This window comes from Hipposideros armiger, unplaced genomic scaffold (genome assembly GCF_001890085.2).
Source record: "Hipposideros armiger isolate ML-2016 unplaced genomic scaffold, ASM189008v1 scaffold_82, whole genome shotgun sequence".
NCBI classification, from domain to species: Eukaryota; Metazoa; Chordata; class Mammalia; order Chiroptera; family Hipposideridae; genus Hipposideros; species Hipposideros armiger.
Genome location: NW_017731432.1, coordinates 3,173,742 through 3,193,416, shown reverse-complemented (window position 1 = coordinate 3,193,416; position 19,675 = coordinate 3,173,742). Strand labels below are relative to the sequence as shown.

General features: G+C 57.6%; 1 protein-coding gene across 23 annotated transcripts in view; it reads right to left on the bottom strand.

Moving 5' to 3' along the window:
• PTPRF (protein tyrosine phosphatase receptor type F) overlaps positions 1-19,675 on the bottom strand; it is an 84,622-nt gene that overhangs the window by 7,593 nt on the left and 57,354 nt on the right. For 5 of the 23 annotated variants that reach the window (XM_019643735.1, XM_019643736.1, XM_019643738.1 and 2 more), the window contains 14 exons: positions 17,087-17,392; positions 16,262-16,455; positions 13,152-13,178; positions 11,727-11,844; positions 11,069-11,647; positions 10,307-10,404; positions 9,874-10,127; positions 9,674-9,767; positions 8,836-9,057; positions 8,335-8,489; positions 6,811-6,822; positions 5,682-5,797; positions 1,962-1,994; positions 1,004-1,101 (listed from right to left, as the gene is read on the bottom strand). In XM_019643735.1, coding sequence (XP_019499280.1) covers positions 1,004-1,101; positions 1,962-1,994; positions 5,682-5,797; positions 6,811-6,822; positions 8,335-8,489; positions 8,836-9,057; positions 9,674-9,767; positions 9,874-10,127; positions 10,307-10,404; positions 11,069-11,647; positions 11,727-11,844; positions 13,152-13,178; positions 16,262-16,455; positions 17,087-17,392 — 2,306 coding nt within the window. The remainder of the gene's footprint in view (positions 1-1,003; positions 1,102-1,961; positions 1,995-5,681; positions 5,798-6,810; positions 6,823-8,334; positions 8,490-8,835; positions 9,058-9,673; positions 9,768-9,873; positions 10,128-10,306; positions 10,405-11,068; positions 11,648-11,726; positions 11,845-13,151; positions 13,179-16,261; positions 16,456-17,086; positions 17,393-19,675) is intronic. The other 18 variants (XM_019643753.1, XM_019643754.1, XM_019643755.1 and 15 more) reach the window with 13 other exon arrangements.

Here is a 19,675-nt window from a genome sequence, read left to right as displayed (position 1 = left end):
CTCAATTTCCTCTGCGGGAACCTGGCCCACAGCCCTTGGAAGTTGCCTGGCCCACAGCCCATGGAAGGGGAACCTTGGTGCCCAGGATGAGGGTGAACACAGCTGAGGGTGGACATCTGACCAGAAAGGAGCAAACTCCATACTGAGCCAGCCCCTCCATCATCTCTCCATCCCTCCCTGATCGAGGGTGGATCCTGTGCCAGGTCTGCACCATGAGCAGGGGAAACAGTGGGGCTGAGTCACCACGACAGCTCCATCTGTGCTCCTCACAGGAGGCGGGGCCCTCATTATCACCTCCTTCACTAGCAAAGCTGGGCAGCCTGGAAGCCCACAAACCCCAGGCTGAGGGAGCAGTGCTCTGAAGTCCAAACCCCCAGCAGGCAGGAGTCAAGGCCAGAGTGAAGTGAGTATATGGAGGGCCCTGAGGAGGGATTGTGCAGCCTGAGCCGAGTCCCATCTGTGATCTGTGCAGCGCTGAGAACACATGAGCGCACGCATGTGCAGGGCACAGGCTGTCAGGCAGGCCTGGGTGTGAGTCCTGGCTCCATTTATTCATTAGTTGTTTGACCTCGGGCAAGTCACTTCCCCTCTCTGAGCCTCAGCTTCCTCATCTGTAAGATGGGATAATAACAGTACCCATTTCACGGGTTCTGGGGAGGACTCAGTACAACACTGCATGCAAAGGGCCTAGCCCAGTGCTGGCCTGCAGTAAGCTCTTGATGCCAGCCATTATTATTGGGGGTGTGTGTGTGTGTGTCCTTTTGCCTGCCTCTGTGAGCATCTGGACACGTGCCTGAGTGTCTAGACCTGGGGTGCTGAGAGGGCCTCGGCCAAGCCCAGCACCTCAGTAGCCCAATTCCCCGCTTGCCACTGCTGACCCCCTCAATCAGTGCTCTGGGGAAGCCTGGAACCCCTCACCTACGTCTGGGACCTAAGGCAGGACAGGAGCGGGCATGGGGCTAGGCCTGAGTCAGGCACGTGGTAGGGGGTGGGGATGTCTCACCTCATACTCCTGGGAGAACTTGAGGCCATCGTTGGCTTTGAGGCGCTCAATGTTGTCTGCTAGGTCAGTGATGGGGATGGGCGGGTGGTCTCGCATACCTGGGGGAGTCGGGACAAACACAGGTAGTTAGCACGAGGCCTAAGTCAGGTGGCAGAGAGCCCCAATGCATGTATGTGAACATGTGTGACTATGGAGCACTCGGCACTGGTGGCATGGAGACAGCGGCACATGCGGCGACAGGGATGGCAGAGCACACAGCGGCTGGAGGGAGGGGCGCAGAGAGGGAGTGTGTGTGCCGTGAGCACATGTGAGCATGTCTGCGTGACACGGCGCTGAGTGGGGACACCAGGGCCCCACCTGGCGGGTTCTCAAGAGAGATGAGAGGCTTCCTCCCTTCCAGGCTCGGGCTGGAACCCGGGCTGGGGCAGCTGACAGGATGGGGCTGCAGGCTTCTTCAGCCTGCCCCCCTGCCCCCAGGGGTCCTGCCTGTGGACAGCCCTCCTGCCCCTCACTGGCGCCAGTCACCATGGGAGACTCGGTGACATCATTGTCCCAGCACTGAGCATGTGGATGGAGTGATCACGAAGTTCAGAGAGACACGGCAGAGTGAAATGGGAGAACATGGAGAGAGAAGTGGAGATGGGGAGGGCGGTGTGGGGACAAGGAGACAAGGAGACAGGAGAGGCACCCAGAAAGGGGTCAGCCAGAGGCCCGAGGAGAGAGAGGCGGAGAGACAGATACAGGGCCACTGGGGTGAAGGGTGTGGGGGACCAAACTAGAGGAGGCAAGTTGGGGAGGAGGAGGATGGAGAAGGAAAAAGATGAGACAGTAAGAGGGGAGAAGAAAGAGAGGAAAGGAGAGAAGAATTCAAAGAAAAAGGGAGGCAATGGGGTGAGAAAAAATAGAGGAAACACAGAAGCCAGAGTAGGCCCCGAACATGGGAACTTGGAAAACTAACTTGAGATATTCGGGCAACTGGGGACACTGGAACCTGCAGAGAAAAGAACAAAAAAACATCGGGGCGACAGAAGAAAGCCCATCAACCTTCTCTGATTACATCTCCTGGGACATAGCGCAGGGATGGTGAGGTGGTGAAGGGGCCGAGAGGGCTCGGGAGGGGCGGCCAGGAGGAGGAGGACCACGACCAGGGGGCAGGAAGGGGCTCGGGGCTGTGGGGCACGTCCCACCACAGGCTCCATTCTACCTCCGGAGACACACAGATGGATCTCCCATCCAGAGCTGAGCTCTCCCAACTCCGGGGGGCCTGGGTGGCCGTGGGGGCTCTTTTTATGACTGCATTCTGGTCCAAACCAACCCTCATTCCGCTCTGGTATCAAAATCTGACCATCGCTATTTTCAGATGATTTGGCAAAAGGGAAGTGCGTTTTTATACAGAGAGATGAGGCACATGTGGCAAGAAAGAGAGGGTCAGTCTGCACGAGAACAGGCAGGTGATGACCGATTCCTCTTACGGCTTTTCTGTGGGGTTGACAAATTTTCAGAATAAAAATTAAATAAGAGAAAAATAAGTGTTTACGGAACTAAAGATACATATGAAGGAAACCCTCAGCCATGGAAAGTGCTGCCATCCCCACTGCCCCTACCATTGTCCCTGGCTTACTGGACACTGCCCGTGTCCACAGTGGCACCTCTCCCCACCTGCAGCCTCAGCTCCTGATTGAGCTCCACGTTTCTGGTGATGCTCACGCCCCTTCCCGTTGCCTGCCCTGGGCTACAGCCTCCTGTCCATCTGGCCCCCACTCCCTGCCCTGGGCCTTTAACACCACAGCAGATCGCCTCTTCATCTCCCCTTGCCCTCTCAGGTCCCCGCCGTTTCCCTCTGGCCCCTGCAGCCACCGGGATTCAGGACTGGTCCCCTGGGCCCTCAGCCTGCATGGCCATCCTCTGGGTCGCACCCACACCCAGGCCATGGTTTCTCTTGTAACCCTGCTCCAGCCACTTTCATCTCATCCCAGAGGAAACAGGCCATTGGCTGAGAACTGCAGCAACATGTTCTCTTACACAGACCTCAATGGCCTCCTGTCCTCCCCCCGTCTAGAGCTCACACCTCCCCCAGGCTAAATCGCACCCACACTCAGGGGTTGGACCCGTGCCTCAAATGCTCACTCAAATGACCGCTGTTCCTAAACAATGCCAGATGGGAAAGAAGAGAAATCCTTTCTTGACCCCACCAACCCCCTCTCTCCTCTCTTGCTGTGTTCCTGCCCATCTGATCCTTTACACCTGGACTCTGAAACGGGTTTCTGCACTTGCTCCTTCCCAGCTCACTATCCTCAAACTACTGAAACGCTTCTGCCCCCAGGCTCTCTCCAAAGTTCCCACTGCCAAAGCCAAAGGTCCTCCTTCTGGGCCTCCACCATGAAATCCCCTCCCTTACAGCCCTCCCAGCCCTGGCTTCAGGGATGCTACCCTTCTGTCCTCCCTTTAGCTGCTCCATCTTAACCTCCCTGGCTACTCTTCATTCATTTTTCCTCAGCGTTTCACCTCCTTTTCTGGCTGCTCTTTCTGCTGTTCTTTGGAGAACCCAACTATTCTTGGGCTTTGACCACTGCACACTCCTCGGCACCTCCCACGCCTGTGGTTTCAGCCAGGATGTCAGTGAGCGGGTCCAGACCCACAGACTCCACTGCCGCCTGGACCCCCCACCCCACTGCTCAGCCAACAACCACGGAGTCATCCTTGCATGCCCCCCACCCCTGCTTCCTCACCCCTATGTGCAACCAAGCCGAAGCCCTGCCTCCCCTACCTCCTCCATGCTTCTCCAACCCCCTGCCATCTTCCAAGTCCAGGTCCTCAGCACCTTTCACTTAACTGGTGGCCTTCTAAATAAGTCTCCCTCACCAATTCCCCACCTGTATTCCACACAGCAGCCAGAGCGACATTCCTACAGCAGAATTCTGACTGACCCTATTGTTCCCTTGCTGAAAACCTTTAATGCCTCCCTGGTATCTGGAAGACGAAGTCTGAATCCGAGCCTGGCACTCAGGATCCGCTGTGACTGGACCTCTGCCTAACCCTGCAGTCTCATCTCTGGGCTCTCAATATCCTCAGCTCCAGTGCTGCGGAACACTCAGTGCCTCCGAGCTGCTCCTGCATATGCTATTTCCACCCATGAGAGCTCACCCCCACTCCCTCTTTGTGCGATGGTTGCCCACATGGATGGCATCCCCTCTCGGAGGAGACTTCTCTGCCCTCCAGGTCCCTAGCATCCTGGAGCTTTGATTCCTCAAATACCCAGGTTGCAAAGGCCTGCTAGGTCTGCCTGGCTGTCTCTCTCTCAGGACATGTACCTTTGGAACTCAGTCACCATGTTGTGAAGGAGCCTGGGCCAGGCAGGCTCAGAGTTGATTCTAGCATCAACCACCAGACGTGTGAATGAATGAATGAGTCTTGAGAATTCAGGGATCAGCAAACTTCTATGAAAGGCCAGATGGTAAATATTTTTGGGTTTGTGGACATAAGGTATCTACCACATCTACTTAACTCTGCCTTTGTCGCATGAAAGTAGCCACAGACAATACATATATGAATAAGCATGGTTGTGTTCTAATAAAAATTTATTTGCAAAAACAGGTCCATATTTGGCCATGGGCCATGGGCCATGGCCATAGTTTACTGACCACTGCTTTAAATGATTCTAGCTCCCAGACTTCAAGTCTTCCAGCTGAGAGCCTAAGATATTCTAGAATAGAGACAAGCTGTTCCTGCTGTGCTCCTGTCTGAATTTCTGACTCACAAAAACTGTGAGAATTAATACATAATTATTGTTGTTTTAAGCCATTAAGTTTTGGGGTAATTTAATAGGCAGTAATAATTAGCTCATGTATACACAAACCCTGTAGTTCACTCATTCATTCAGCTGTCCGTGTTTGTTTCACAGGCATTCAACAGGAACCCACCGTGTGCACGATATCAGGGATGACAGACAAACAAGACATAGTTCCTGGTTCCACAGAGCTCAGATTGTCATTGAGGCAATTCTAGCCCAGGGTGAGAGGTGTCATGATAGAAAAAGCAGAGAGGTTCTGGGAGCCCAGAAGAGACCCCCAGGCTTGTGTGGGGGCTGGGGCAGTCTGGGAGATGTCACCCAGAAATCTGAGTTGTGTCTGCTGGCGCATGGGGAGAGAATGACATTTCAGGTAGAAGAAACAGCCACAGAGCCATGTGAGAGTGGCTGGGGAACAGAGGGCAGGCACCAAGCCCTATGCAGAGTCCCTGTGCTCTCATGGTAAAGCTGGGGCCAGCCTCCAGGAAAGGTCAGATGTGGGCATGCCACCCCACCGTAAGTGTCTGATGGGGCCTTTTCCACCAACACATCCTTCTTTTGTGTGGAGGGGCCAGAGTGCAGGGGCTGGCCACCTAGTAGCTGGGCGTGGGCTCTGTGAGGGTCGGTCCTTAACCCATATTTGAAGGAGGCCTAAACCCAAGACCAGGTAGGGTCTAAGCAGTTGGGCTTCCCGAAAGGCTCCCAGGCCCTGGGGCGCATGTCTAGTTGTTGGCTACAGGGGCTCCTCAGTCATTTCAACGAAGTGGATGATACAGGGAGAAGGACAAAAAGAGGAAGAGGAAATGGGGCACGAGGCCAGGGTTCCTCGGGGGAGACCCCAAGGACCTGCAGGCCTGGGCTGGGGCAGGCAGGCTAGGGGAGCCACCCTACCTGGGGTCTGGTAGTTGAGCCTCCTCATCTCCACGGGGTCAGAGGAATGGGCCAGCAAAGAGTCCTTTAGCCCAATCGACTGTTCATCCTTGGATGACGGGGAGTGGGTCCTTTTCCTGAAGAGGCAGAAGGGCAGTTGGTAAGAACCCGAGGTCCAGGCAGAAGACAAGAGATGCATGGCGGGGTTGGCTGCCACCGAGCCCCTGTGCTCGTGGTGCTGTCACCCCCACCAGCCCACCCCTCCTGGGGTCTCTGAGCGCAGGGGAGCCAGGGGCAGAGCAGCTTCAACAAGGAGAACACAGGGTCGGGGTGGCAGAGTGGGGAGTGGACAGAGGGAGGTGCAGCGAGGGTGAAGGAGTTGCAGAGGCTGGTGGCTCCTTCCGATAGAGGGCAGGTCACTGCTGGGCAGTGGCTGCTATCCCCAAGGCCACCACAGCTGAGACAGCAAGAGCCACCAGGAATAAACATGCAAATGATACATAAGATACACAAACATCACAGAGCGCTGGGCCCCAGCTGCCTGGCCCTCAGTATCAGGGTGAATGCCCAGAGCAGCAGGGGCAAGACAGGGAAGGCATCGCCCCAGCCCGGCAGAGTCCTCCTTCGCTGGCCTCAGCTCCCTTGACTAAAAAGACAGGGTCAGAGACAGACTACGGGGTCTAGCTGCTGACAAGCATCCAGGGGCTGCTTCTGCTTGGTGGACACAAGTAAGTTTGGGGAGAAAGAACTTGTGTGAGTATGCACGAGTGTGTAGCAGTACACACTTCCCCATTGCCCCACAGGCAGTGCTCTTTGCACATATGCAAGACTCTGTCTCTGGCAGCACTTGGGTAACTCAGAGAATAGGGAGCCCAGTGGAAGGCTCTGGTGAGCTCAAAGCGCGTCTGTGCACACAGGGGACACACCAGAAGTCTGCGCTACACCTGCTCCCTGGAGAAGAGGCATACCCTGTGCAGGGTACCAATAGAGAGAGTGACCGAGCCTTCCCCAGAGCCTGCTGAGCTGACTGTGGAGCCACAGCCCAGGAGGCTTCCAGTCAAAGCACCGCCCCTCCCTGCTGGACCCAAAATGTGCACAAGGATAAGAAGTGAAAGGGGAGGCGTGTGAAGAGATAAGGAATGACTCCTACCTTTCTTGTTTACTAGGTCCCGAAAGACAGGCAAGGACAGAAGAAAGGAACGGTCACTGTTTCCGCCAAGCACTCAGGCCCTCTCATGACACAGGGGACACCGTGGGACCGATCTATGGCACCCACGTGGCATTCACAGGGAGGGAGTTTCCTCTCCTGACAGACACCACCAAGACCCAGCTGGGAGTGGGAAGGAGGATGAGTGGGTGTGGGGGACACTCCGCAGGTCCCCACCCCCAGGTCTCCATACCCTGAACCAGGACAGCCTGTCCTCTCCACCCTGGGAGGAAGAAGCTAACTCTTCAGGAAGGAAGCACTGGGTCCAGGTCAGGGGTTAGGGGCAGGGGAGAGATGGAACACAGAGCACAGGAACTCATAGGTGGGGACATGTTCAGACACACGGACCAACACGCATTCACTGACAAGCACTCACTGATGTGTCTTGTGGGCTCAGTCTTATGCTGAACGCTAGAAATATGGGCCCAGCAATGTGCGCAATGAAGCATGGCCAGGACAGATGCGGGGCAGTGTGGGGGCCCGGGAGAGCCTGGAAGGGAGTCCTGAAGGATGAGATGGCAGTTGCCAGGTGGGCAGGGAGCGGGACAGCTGCAGAGTAGAGGAGGCACAGCCCAAGCTGCTGAACTGTATTATTGGTTCAGTGTGACGATGTCAGGAGTGGTGGCAGGGGCCAGGCTAGCCAGGCATTTGAGTCAGGTTGAAACTGAAGTGACAAAGTCAAATCTTTGGCAGTACCTTTCAGGCTGCAAGGTGGATGGATAGGAAAGGGGAACAAGGTGGATGCAACTGCCTGAGAGAGAAAACTGAGGTGTGGTGTGTGTCAGGTCCCCCAACTGCCTGCATGTGTGTTATCTTGTGGGGAGCCCACCGGGATGGGGAGGAGGAGCAGATCCAGAGATATTCAGGGTAGGACTCAATGGGAGACAGCTGAGCCAGAGGGAAGAGGAGGGGTGAGGGTGGTGCCCAGGTTTGACTGGTAACTAGGGGGATAGGAGGAGGGTTTCGGGAAAGTCTCAAGACACACTGAGTCTGGGACAGCTGTGGATGCTGTGGTCACAGCAGGGACGCAACAGACGTCTGCCAAGTAAATGTCTATGGGCACGTGGACCTGCAGCTGGGTCTGGACCTCCCTAGGCCTAAGCAGAAGAGCCGGGCTGGGGAGTCATCTAGGGATGGCGGCAGAGAAAGTACTGAAGGTAGGAAACCAGGAGAGGGCAGTGTTTGGAAGCTGAGAGACACACGCTCACATTCACCCAGAGACAGAAGGAGACACACCTACAGATGCACATGAACCCGCCCTGTGAAGCCTCAGCTCCTCACCACACCTAGGTAACAGACATACATGTGGACACACACTGCTTCTGCTCTTCCCGGCTTCCCACCGAGCCCAGGGCTGGGGTGCAGGCTGGTGCTGGCTGCCCTGTGCCCAGATGCACCACGCCTAGGGAGGGCCTGAGAGTCCAGGGACAGGCGGCCGTCCCCTGGAGTCCTGAGCGCAGCACTCACCTCTTGAACAGGAGGATGGCGATGACAATGAGGATGATGAGGATGACCGCCAGGACGGGGCCTGTCACCCACAGCATCTCAGGCTCCTCCTGCTGCTGGGCTGGTGCCACCTGGACCACGATCTCATCGGAGTAGGGGCTGGAGGCATAGCGCTTCTGTGGCCCAGTGGAGGAACAGCACGGCCGGTGAGCTCAGTGTGAGATCTCCCACCCTCTGCCCACCAGACCTAGAGAAAGGGCTCCGGGGCTGGGCTATGCTGGGCCGGCTGGGCTATGCTGGGCCTGATCTCCCAGACCTAAGTCCAGTCAGGTGACTGGGTCCCTAGGGTAGATTTGGTCTGGCCTTCTGGGTCCTAGGGGCTGGTGTCTTGAGATCTTTTGTGCAGGCCTAGGGTCTCTGGGGCTGCCCCAGGCCTGGGATCTCAGGGTGTTTGACCCTGGCCTGGTCTCAGGTCAGGCGTGGGGTCTTAGGGTGCTGAGGGCTTAGGCGGCTCAGGCAGACCTGGTCCACGGGCTCCTTCAGGGAGGCGAGCACAAAGCACTGGTAGCTCAGGTCCGGGGACAGGGGCCGGTTGTAGAAGCCCCGGTAGCTCTTCTTGTCCCCCAGGGTGAAGGTCTCGGGGAGCACATCCACCTGAGCGGCCACGTATGGCTTCAGCCGCTCTGCCTGCCGCCGCCGCCGCTGCTGCTGCTCCCCGCTGCCCTGCTCGATGGCCTCCAGGAGCTGATGGAAGAGAGCACAGAGTCACACCAGGCTTTGAAGCACGTGCTCCTGGGCCTGTGGCCTGAGACATTAGCTACCTGGGCTGAGACCGAGGCTCACCTTCTGTGTAAGGGGCCCAAGCCCCTGTCCACCGCCTGGCCCACTGTCCTCACAGAAAAATGTCAGGTGCCAGACACAACAATGCCACTCCTTCCTGTCAGCCCAGTATAAAGACAGCCTCTGGGTAGCCTGCCCCTCTACCTAACTAGAACGAGCTGGTTCCGCACTGCTGCGGGAAGAGGAAGGGGGCTCCAAATGACCTGCAGGCTCCGTTCTAGTCCCACCCTGGCCTCCAGACCCTCGGGACCCTTTTCTAAAGTCTACAGGACTTGGGGTTCTCTAGACCTACAGAGATGTCTCTGCTTCCTCACACCCCAGGAATCCTCGGCAAACCCCTCCAGGGAATCCTCTGAGCCTGCAGGAGTTCTCTAAAACTCCTGGGGGCCACAGCACGAGTTCCTCTCCCCTGCAAGGGGGCCAGCTGCCAGCCAGAGATTCCAATTTGGGAGAGCCACTGGGGCCAGAGCCAACCACTGCCACAGGGCTGTCAAAGTGCCACCCGGGTCCGTCCCTGTACCTCATCCAGCTCCAGCTCCTCAGGTGTGTTCCACCTCGGTGTTAGCAAGCTCCCGCTCACACGGTCAATGGGCACGACCACCACATAGAACCACCTGCAGCGGGGGTGGGGGTGTGGCAGACAGAGCAGGAATCAGGACTGTCATTGCCTGTGCATGTGTCACCAGTCCTGCCCTCTTCCCCAAGACCTTGTCTGCACACCTGACGAGCGAAGGGTCCTGCACGTGGGGCATGGAGAGGGTGAAGCGGCCATCCTCTATGTAGGCAGAGGCAAGCAGCGGCTTGTGTTGCAGGAGGTCGGGGGCCGTGCGGATGGACACGAGGTGCTGCAGGCCCCCGGCGCTGCTGCCACGATTCATCAGCACGAACGAGTACTCTGTGTTTGGCTGCAGGTCTGCGATCAGCTTCCGCATCGAGTGCCCATCCACCTCCACACTCTGCCCATTGTACAGAATCTGCGGGGAAAGGGGCAGGCAGCACATGGGTTGAGGTGCCCCATCCCGGGCCTGCAGGGCAGCACTTGCGTGCACACCTAACCATGATCTTCGTCATGAATGCACACAACGGGACTGGAACGACGCCCGCAGCAGTCCCGAGTGCAGTGCGGGCTGGGCTGGCCGTGGCCCTCACCCACCTTGAAGGGTACAGCTGACTTGTAGGAGTCGGGAACCTCCCAGCTGAGCAGCACAGACGTCTTCATTGCGGCTGCTACCCGGAAGTTCTTGGCAAAGACTGTGGAACATAAGGAAGGAGTCAGTGCTGGCTGTGTAATGGGTGGACTGAATGGGCCTGAAGGGTTCCCCACCAGGAGGACACCTGTTGGGGCGCAGGGCCTAAGAATGGTTGCAGAGAACCACGCACCCCACTCCCAGCCAGCTTCAAATTACACAGTTCAGCTCCCAGCCCCAGGTCTTCCACACAGTAAGCAGCCAGTCGGCAGATGCCACAGCACCCACGGTCAAGGATCTCCGCAAGAGCTTGGGTCAAAGCTGGAGCTCACAGACACCAGGTGAGAACGACCATAGGTCAGTGGGATTTGGTCATGAGAAGCATGTGGCCACACACCAGAGCGCGGTGGAGCATGTTCATTAGAGGTCAGTGGGTCGTGGCCCCAAGAGATTAGTGTCGCACACCCAAGAGCGGTGATACAGTCAAAAGAGATCAGTGGGTCAAGGTCACAAAAGATTGGAGTCACACAGAAGAGATCAATAGGTCAAGACAGCAGAAGTCAGGGGTCACACACTGAGAATGTGGCGCCCATTCACTAGAGGTTAGTGGTCATGGTCATGAGAGACTGGAGGGTCACACAGCAGAGGCTGGTGGATCAGTCGCCAGAAATCAGTGGGTCAAGGACAGCCGAGCTCCCCAGGTGCAGCCGTATGCCCACAGCACACACCTTGCTCCATGGGCATGGTCCGGGACTGGATGCTGGGGCTGAGCGGGCCGGCGCCTTTGCTGGTATGTGCGCGGACCTTGATGTCGTAAGTCGTATCCGGCTTGAGGTTGAAGAGAGTAAGGCGGGTGTCCGCAGTGGCGTTCTGCAGCTCCTGCTGGCTGTTGATGTCACGGTACACCACGGTGTAGTTGGTAATGCGCCCGTTCCTCTCCGCCAGCACCGGGGGGTCCCAGGTCAGTTCCGTGGTTGAGGTAGTCAGCCCTATCACACGCAGGTTTTGGGGGAAGCCGCTGGGCACATCCTCCGGAGTCACGATCTCCTTCTTGAACTCCTCACCTAGGCCGGCCCGGTTCTTGGCGGCAAGCCGGAAGATGTAGGTCGCCCCCTTGTGCAGGCCGGTGACCGTGAAGTGCTGGTCGTCCTTGCCAAAATCTATGGTGTTGGGCCTGATCTCGTCGGCCCGGTGGTACTGCAGCCGGTAGCCCAGCAGCTCACCAGGTAGCTCCTTGGGTGGGTGCCACTGGAGCAGGGCGGTGTTCATGGCTGTGGTGCTGACCATCATGGTGGGCCGGCCTGGGACTGAACAACCACGCATGGGGCTCTGGTGCTGCCCTCCTCGCTGCCCCTCCCTTGCCTCTGTCCATGACCCCTCACTCACCTGCCCCTGTTGTCGTGACGATTTTGGGCTTGCTTCGGGCACCATCTCCTTTGGTGGTATAGGCGGCGACAGTAATGGAGTAGGTGGTCTCTGGAGTTAGGCCACTGATGGTGGTTTCCTGCGGGAGGAGGAGGGGCCCATTCCCATCATAGGAGAGCAAGGAGAAGCCAGAGCAGGCTAGCCACCTCAGGATCTTAGCTGGTGGGGAGTCCCCAGGGCACACAGGGTCAGGGGTCCTGAAAGGGGGTGCTGTGCAATGCTGGCCTCTGCTGGAGGCAGAGCAGACAGGTGGGATGTGTGCCCAGGAGGACCCAGCCCATGCCAGGAGCCACAAGCCTGGAGTAGACAGCTTATTCTTCCTTTCAGACAAGAACAAAGGGCCACACTGTTCCTTCATTCCTTTGTACTGTGCATGACACCCCGCGAGGTCTATGTACACATGACACACAGGGCAAAGGGCCTTGCACGCACGTAGCATTTTGCATGGCTCGTGGCACACACATGCATGCAGCCTACAGCTCTTCCTGCATAAGCAGGTGGAAGGCCACCTGTAGTTACGAATGCACACCCACATACACCCACAGAGCAAGGCAGAGGGGTGGGCCAAGGTGCTAGCCTGCAGGACCATCTAACCCCCATTGAGGCACTGGCTCTGCAAACACTTTATGCCCTGCAGGACCTCCCGAGACAGGGAGGAAAGACAAGGACAGGGAACCCCCACCCTGGGGAATGCACTTCTCCATCAGCCCGGTGATGCCTAAGAAGTCAGCCAAGGCAGTATCCCCTCGCCTTGGCAGGACCTGCCCATATGCCCATGTCTAGCCAAGGCATCATATCCGGACATGCTGAGAAACACCATGGGAGGCCAAGCCACGTCACACAGAGGGAAGAGTGAGAAGAAGGGGGGACCACTGTGCAGTGGGAACAGAACTGTCACCAACAGCCCTGGTATCCCTCCAGCTCTGCAGCCACCACCAACCCCTAGCAGACCCCCTCCTGCCCCAGCTGGAGGGTCTCCCAGGGCTGGGGTCCCGAATGCACCAATGCCAGAATCCGGCTCGCCAGACTCCCCTCCCAGCCTGGGCCCAGAGAAGGTGATTGATCTTTCACTCCAGGGATCAATAAGGCCTAACAATCAGGATCGGATTTAACTCCATCCCCGTCTGGCCAGAGCAAGGGCCGGGCCCTGGTCCATCAAGAACATTGGCCTGAAATTGCAGCTCAACAGGCAAGAAGTAAGGATTAGAGGAAATGCCAATCGCTGCTCAGCTCAGTGCTCCTGTCTAAACGCCTATTTTCTCCGGATGTGGCTGGTGCCCTGCAGATCTTGGCGGCTCAGGCTTGGAGGGAAGGCAGGGGAGAGGGAGTGGCCCACGAGCCCAGCCTGACCCAGGTCTTGTCCGTGCTCGCACACCTGTTACTTACATAGTCCTCGGACTCCTCTGGTTGCCACTGACCGCGGGAGAGGGAGAGAAAGGGAGACAGGATGTGAAGGACTCTGGCCGGCAGGGAGCCTGGCCCGGGGAGGGCAGATGGAGAATGAAGACCTCTTAAGTGCCAATGAGGGTAGCACTCCAGGACCACTCCCCACCCGAAGACCCCAGTTCCTTCCTCGTGAGGCCAACTGTGTGTGCCGCGCCGAGGAGGGGAGAGCTCCGGGCCACTGAGGGATCAGAAAGTGCCACCTGGAGGTGCTTTGAGGGCCAGGCTGCCAGACATGGGCAGCAGGCGCGAGAACTCAGGCCGAGGGGAGGGAAGATAAACATGGGTAAGCAGGGAGGGTGACTGTGCAGCCGGTTTGCCTGAGACAGTCCTGGCCTATGCTTGCTGCTGTGGTATTCTTCAGCGTCTCCTTTCATTCTCAGAAGAATCCCAGTTGGAACGATAGATTATACAGTCGTCCTGGGCAGAAGTGTCCCAGGGACAGTGAGAGCTGTACTATGGCTGGGGGGTGAGGACGGTGGGGCCGGCTGGCCAGAAAGATGATGGAAGGTGTGAATGTCAAACTCAGAGCCTGGGCCCTGCCTCACAGACACAGGGGAAGCACTCAGACCCCTGTTCCCTCCTGGAGATGCCTGAGATCTATCTCATTAAGGTAGGAAGGCATGTTTCAGGGCTGGCAATGTTGCTATTTCTTGATAGATTCTTCTTTAGGCCAGCCATGGTGCATGCGTAGGTGTACTAGCTAGACAGGTAGAGGGATTAATGCCTCCATTTTGTAGTCCTGCGGCACTGGAGGGCTGGGGGTTGGCAGGTGTACAGCACAACAGAGAGATGGTCCATGACATTTCCAAGACAGAGGTACCAGAGAGAGGTTCTCCAGCCCCACTACCCTCGTAGTGCTGGTCTGGCCTGTCCACCAGCCCCAGTGCTGGTCTGGTCTCTGTCCATCGGGCCCAGTTCCTCCTATTCTGGGAAGCTCTGTTGCAAGGTGAGTGGGACAGGATACGGGGAGAGGCCACTGACGGGTCCCTACTTTCTAACTTGTGGCTGGGCCCAGTTCTGTTCCAGATTCCTTGCCGGGTGGGAAACCTGCACTGCCCAAGCCAGGCCCGGGCAGGGAGGTCCTCACAGGGCACATCTCTTGTGTTGGAGGCAAAGTGACAGAGAAGAAGGGAAAGACAAAGCGGGTAGAGCAAAATGGAGGGAGAGAGGACGGGAAGGGATCGGAGGAAAGAAGAAAATGAGGCACAAAAACAGTCAGTGAGAGGGAGAGACAGAAACAGAGAAGTATAAAACAGAGACTATGAGAAAGGGACAGAAGGACACAGGCAGGTGTAGTCAGAGACCGTGAGAAACAGACAACCCGAGGTGTAGACATACATAAAAGGAGATGAGTCTGGCTACACACTCATGGGGGGTACATGCCCCATGGTTCTTTCAGAACGAATGGGGGCCCTGGGTCTAGCAGATGGCGCTGCTGGGTGAAGGACAGGCTGTGGCGTCCTTGACAGAGTACTCAGGGGACAGCTAGGCCCTGTGGCCAGGCTGGGGATCAGGTCCCATCTGCTCTCCTACTGGCTTGGAGCAGAATGACTCAGTCCCACAGGGGCTGCAAGGGCAGGCCCACCATTTTCAGTCGGCTTCCCCGGAGCCTGGGCTCATATTTACCCCATCACGGGATGCGTGGGGCCAAGGGGGCAGTGCCCCTCCTCCTATGGCCCAGCTCCCTTCAAACCACATGGGACCAGAAGGGGGCACCCGAAGTGGCTTCCCTGGAACCCCACTGGCTGCAGCTGTGCTGCTGGTCCCTAGGATGGGAGGGGCTGAGGAGAGCCCATTCCGGGGATGTTTCTGGGTGGGTGTGTCCGATGAGGCTCCAGGAGGAGCCCTCAACCTGCCCAGGAATGCAGGCGGGTACACATGCCCACCTCCTCCACCCTGTTCTCTATGCACTGGCAGCGGCAGGCTGAGTGGGAGAGGAGTACACCCTTTAAGTGAAAAGGAATTTTGTTCACAGGGCTGACACCGGCAGGAGACACGAAGGTCCCTGTGTGGGTGTGTCCGCCCCAAGCACAGCACGTAGAGCACAGGGCATGTGATGGCACCTCCGAGTCCAACCCAGGTCGGGGTGGAAAGCTGGACAGGGAAGGCGTGTGGTTCTGGAGGGAATCTGGGCTCCCTCCCCCAGGGCTGGCTCAGCACTGCCCTCTGTGGGCACCCCCAGGCTGACTCTGGATGGGGGACCCTGACAGCACACCACACCAGGTGATAACTCTTCAGCAAAATATTTTGGGCGGGAACTCGAAATAGCAATTACAGCCCTTTCCCAGAAATCCAGAAAACTGGCTTCTTATCCAACCTCACCTACCCACTTACTGGGAAATTTTGGACCACACACATCACCTCCCAGGACCCAAGGTTCTTCATCTGGGTAGCAATTCAATGCAGAGGCTACCCCAGGGATCGCACCCCAAACTCACGGGAAGAATCATCATCCCCAGGACAGAAGCACAGCGGGGAGATGTGAGGCTGGCTGGCAGGCCCAGGTACAGGGCAACACTCCAGCTTGGCCATTCACAGAAGACTGCCCAGGAGAGCTCGCCCTGCCCTTGGCCATGGGAAGAGTGTCTGCCCAGCTCAGCGCTGACTAGGAGGAAGGCAGATCTCAAATGTCCAGCCTAAGGTGACAGTGAAGGTGCTCCCTGCAAACCACAAAGGAGGGCTTAGCAGGGGCTAAACCCTGGGCAGGGGTGACAATGGAGGCCTGGATCTGTGGAGGCAGCTCCTCAGTGCTAGTGACGGTGGCTGAGCCAGAGATGACTGCCAGGCTGGGACTGTCACCAGGGCAGATGGGGCTGGTAGGGCCTGGGTTGGCACAGTTTATAGGCAGATCTAAGACAGAGAAGGGAGTGTTCTTAGAACCTAGCCCTAACTTCGTGGTCTGAGTGCCTCCCTGCCTGACATAGCAGGATGTCTCCGTGTCACAGTCCATCCGAGGGCAGGCAGGGCAGAGAGCAAACCTAAGCTCCAAAGAGGAAGCGAGTGCATTGGTCTCACCCACCCTCCCACCCCACCGCCTCCCAGGGGCGCACCTGGGCCTCGGCCAGCATGACGTCCTGGATGACAGGTGGGCCACGGGGCTCGCCATTCTCTAGCCGCACATAGGTGACTTGGTAGCCGCGGATCTGGCCGTGCTGCTTGCTGGGGACAGGCAGCTTCCAGGAGACGTGCACGGCAGTGGAGTTCAGGGGCTCCACCTCTACCTTCCGTGGTGGCCCACTAGGCACTGGGGACCAGGAGACAAGAAAGTCAGGCCTGATGGTGTGTATCCTGGCTCAGGCGGGAGCTGCACACTCCAGGGCCTAGCCTTTGTGCCCTACTGCCCCAGGAAAGGCCCGGATGTAGCTTTCTTAGACCGTCTGTCCTTGGAAAGGAACATGGAGGGCTCCTTCTGCCTGGCAGAGGGGAGAACCCAGGACCCTATGACCCCTCTGGCTCAAGGCTACCTCACTTGGTGGGGAGGGGAGAGGCCTTCGACTACCCCAAAGTCAGCACAGCCTGTCCTATCTGCTCCTGGGGCCCCATATCATGTCAACGTCCACCCCAAGTGAAGTCTCGTTGATGCTGGTTTGAGTGTCTCTCGCACCAATCTTCCCAACCTTGCCCTTTAAATCTTAGGTGGGGCTGCTTCTTCTGCCTTAGCCTCTTCAAGCTCCAGCTGCCTTAGGGACAGCCCCAAAGGCTGGGATTTGGGCACAGACTATTTCATACGCTACATCTCCCGTTCCAGCCGTTAAGCCTGCACCAAGAAGAGGAGTCCTCCTGGGCTTGTGACAGGCATAGGACCTGGGTGCAAGCTGGGTAGAGTCCAGGCAGAAGGCCTCCCCACCACCCAGCCCCTCAGTGCCACTGCCTACCGTCCTCATTGGTGCGCACCAGCACCGGGCTGCTGTCGGGGCCGGGGCCCACGTCCGTGTGCGCCCGCACCCACACCCGGTACTCCGTCCACTTCTCCAGGCCCACCAGGTCCCAGCTGGAGTGCTCGCGGCTGATGCCATTCACCACATGCCGCCGCCGGTCCTCGCCGTCCACTGCCTCGTAGGCCACCGAGTACTGGGTGATAACACCGTTGCGGCTGTCGGCCGGCGGCGGGACCCAACTTACCCGGACTGTGGTGGAGCCCGTGCTCACACAGGTCACCTTCTGGGGAGGGGCGGAGGGGGCTGGGAAAGACAAATGGGGGGAAGCAGGCAGATGGAGGGGGGGTCACAGGCACGGCGAGTCACAGAGGAGGGAAACTCACCCAGGCAGGTCATTCCCCAAGTACACAATGGCTATTCCAGGGCCCCCCAGGAAATCCGCTGTCACTGCTGCCAGACAGCCCGGCTACCTCTGGACCACAGGTGCGCATGCACGCTCCCTCTCTCTTCCTCTCCCTTCGCTCTCTCTCTCCCTCTCGCTCTCATTCACACACACACACAGTCTCCCACACATACATATGGTATCTCTCACACATATGGGCCTCTAACACAGCACCTCACACGCATATGCTGTCTCGCCCAAAACACGCACGGTTATCAGACACACATAAGCACAGGGCCACTCCACCCCCGCCATGCACCCCCAGTCACACACACAACCACACACAGAGAACCTCTCTAGATGCTGTGCCCACAGCTCTCGTCTTCTGAGGACAAGCGGCCCCAATGGCTCTTCCAGTACAACGATGCTTCGGCCTGTGCCTGCCTGGACAGGAGTCTACGCCTGAACCACAAGTGACCGCAGAGACTGAGGCCAGATGTGAAGGAGGCCAATGGCCCTTGGGGGAGTTTAGAGAAAAAGTACCTGACTGAGGTGCTCTCACTCAACTGGTTCCTTTGGGGGTTAGGAGGCAGGCCTGGGTCCTCCTTGTTCCCAGGACACTTCTAGAACTATTCCCACTCAGGATTCTCTTGCCACTTCACGGGCTTCCTTGCCATCTCAAGTTCTGCCAGCATCCCCTGCCCAGGTGACTTCAGCAGCCCTCTTAACCCACTGGCCCCCGAGACCCTCATCTCCAAGGCGTTCTCCTCCCCAGCACTGCTATGCTCACCGCTGCATAATGACACTATCGGGAACGGCCCTACCTCCCAAACTGTGGCTTCCAACATCCCCTCGCAGACCTCACCTCTTGTCCCAGCCAAGCTACTCAAGGCCCCTGGCACTGCTCTTCACCCCATGGGGACCTCCGTCCATCAACCTACCATCGTTACCACCCTCAATATTCAGACTGGACACTCAAGTCTACCATCCTACCAATGTCCCAGACTCCCTCGCCTCCTTCTTGTCGCTCGCTCCTGCCCAGCCCATACTAAGCTCGGAATGAATCCAACTCTCCGCCTTCTCCAAGGTGGAGCGAGGGTGAACAGAAAAAGCCACCTGCCCAGTGGAGCTGGCATCCTCTGAACACATCCCCCATGGCTTCACCTGGGCCCTGCACACAGCTTGCCAGTCTGTTCTCTGCCCGGCTCACTCTGCCACGTGACACACAGTAGCTTCGACCTCCTCATGCTCCTCAAACCTCCAGCTCCTGCCACTTTCCATCCTCTCAGCACATGACCCTGTCTTCTCTTCTGCAGAAAAAACCAAAGCCTCCCAAAAGCAGCTCCCTCCATCTCTTGCTAGGACAGGACAGAGCTGCATTTGTACCGATTCTCTCCTTTCCTCCCTGAGAAGGGAGGGCCGTGCCCTCCTGCCCAAGGCCAGTCACTCCCATCACTGGTGCTCTGCCCCTCTCCCTCCTCCTGACCCTCCCATTATCCTTCTCTTTTCCATATTTTCCACTTCTCGTTGTCAACTTCCTTCCAGTAGCATCTAAATATGCTCAAGATTTTCCTATCTTAAAAGACAAATCCCGTTCTCAGCCTCAAGGTTCCCCAGCTACAGCGGTCCCCTCCCTCCTGATTAACTCCCGCCACCTGAGCTCCCTGTCTCTATTTCCTTGCCTCCCATGATGCCTCATGCAATCCAGTCGGCTTCAGTCCCTCACGCTACCAAAACTCTGTCCAGGTCCACTCCTCCACGTTCCTAGCTCCAGGGACACTCCACATTGCTCTGGCCCTGATCCCTCAGCAGCAGCGTCTGGTCCGCTTGTTGAAACTCTCTTCTTCCAACCACCAAGACCCCTTCTCCTGGCTCTCTTTCCATCTTCAGCCATCCACCTCAAGGTCCCCGCACCTCCTGCCCAGGCCCTGGATTCCAGCAGCCTGGCAAGCATCACCATTCAGACAGCAAATGGCATCTCAAGCTTCGGTGCCTACTTCTGTCCCATTTCCTACCCTCGGGGGTGCCACCACTCTCCTCCCAGCACTACATATCAGAAACAGGATTCACTGGATGCTTCCTGACCCCTCAGCATCCTCATACCTCATCCATCACCAAGTCCTGGGCAGTCGGCACCCCAGATAGCTCTCAGATCCACCATCACCACCTCACGTGAGCCATCGTCCTTTGTCTAGATTGCCGCA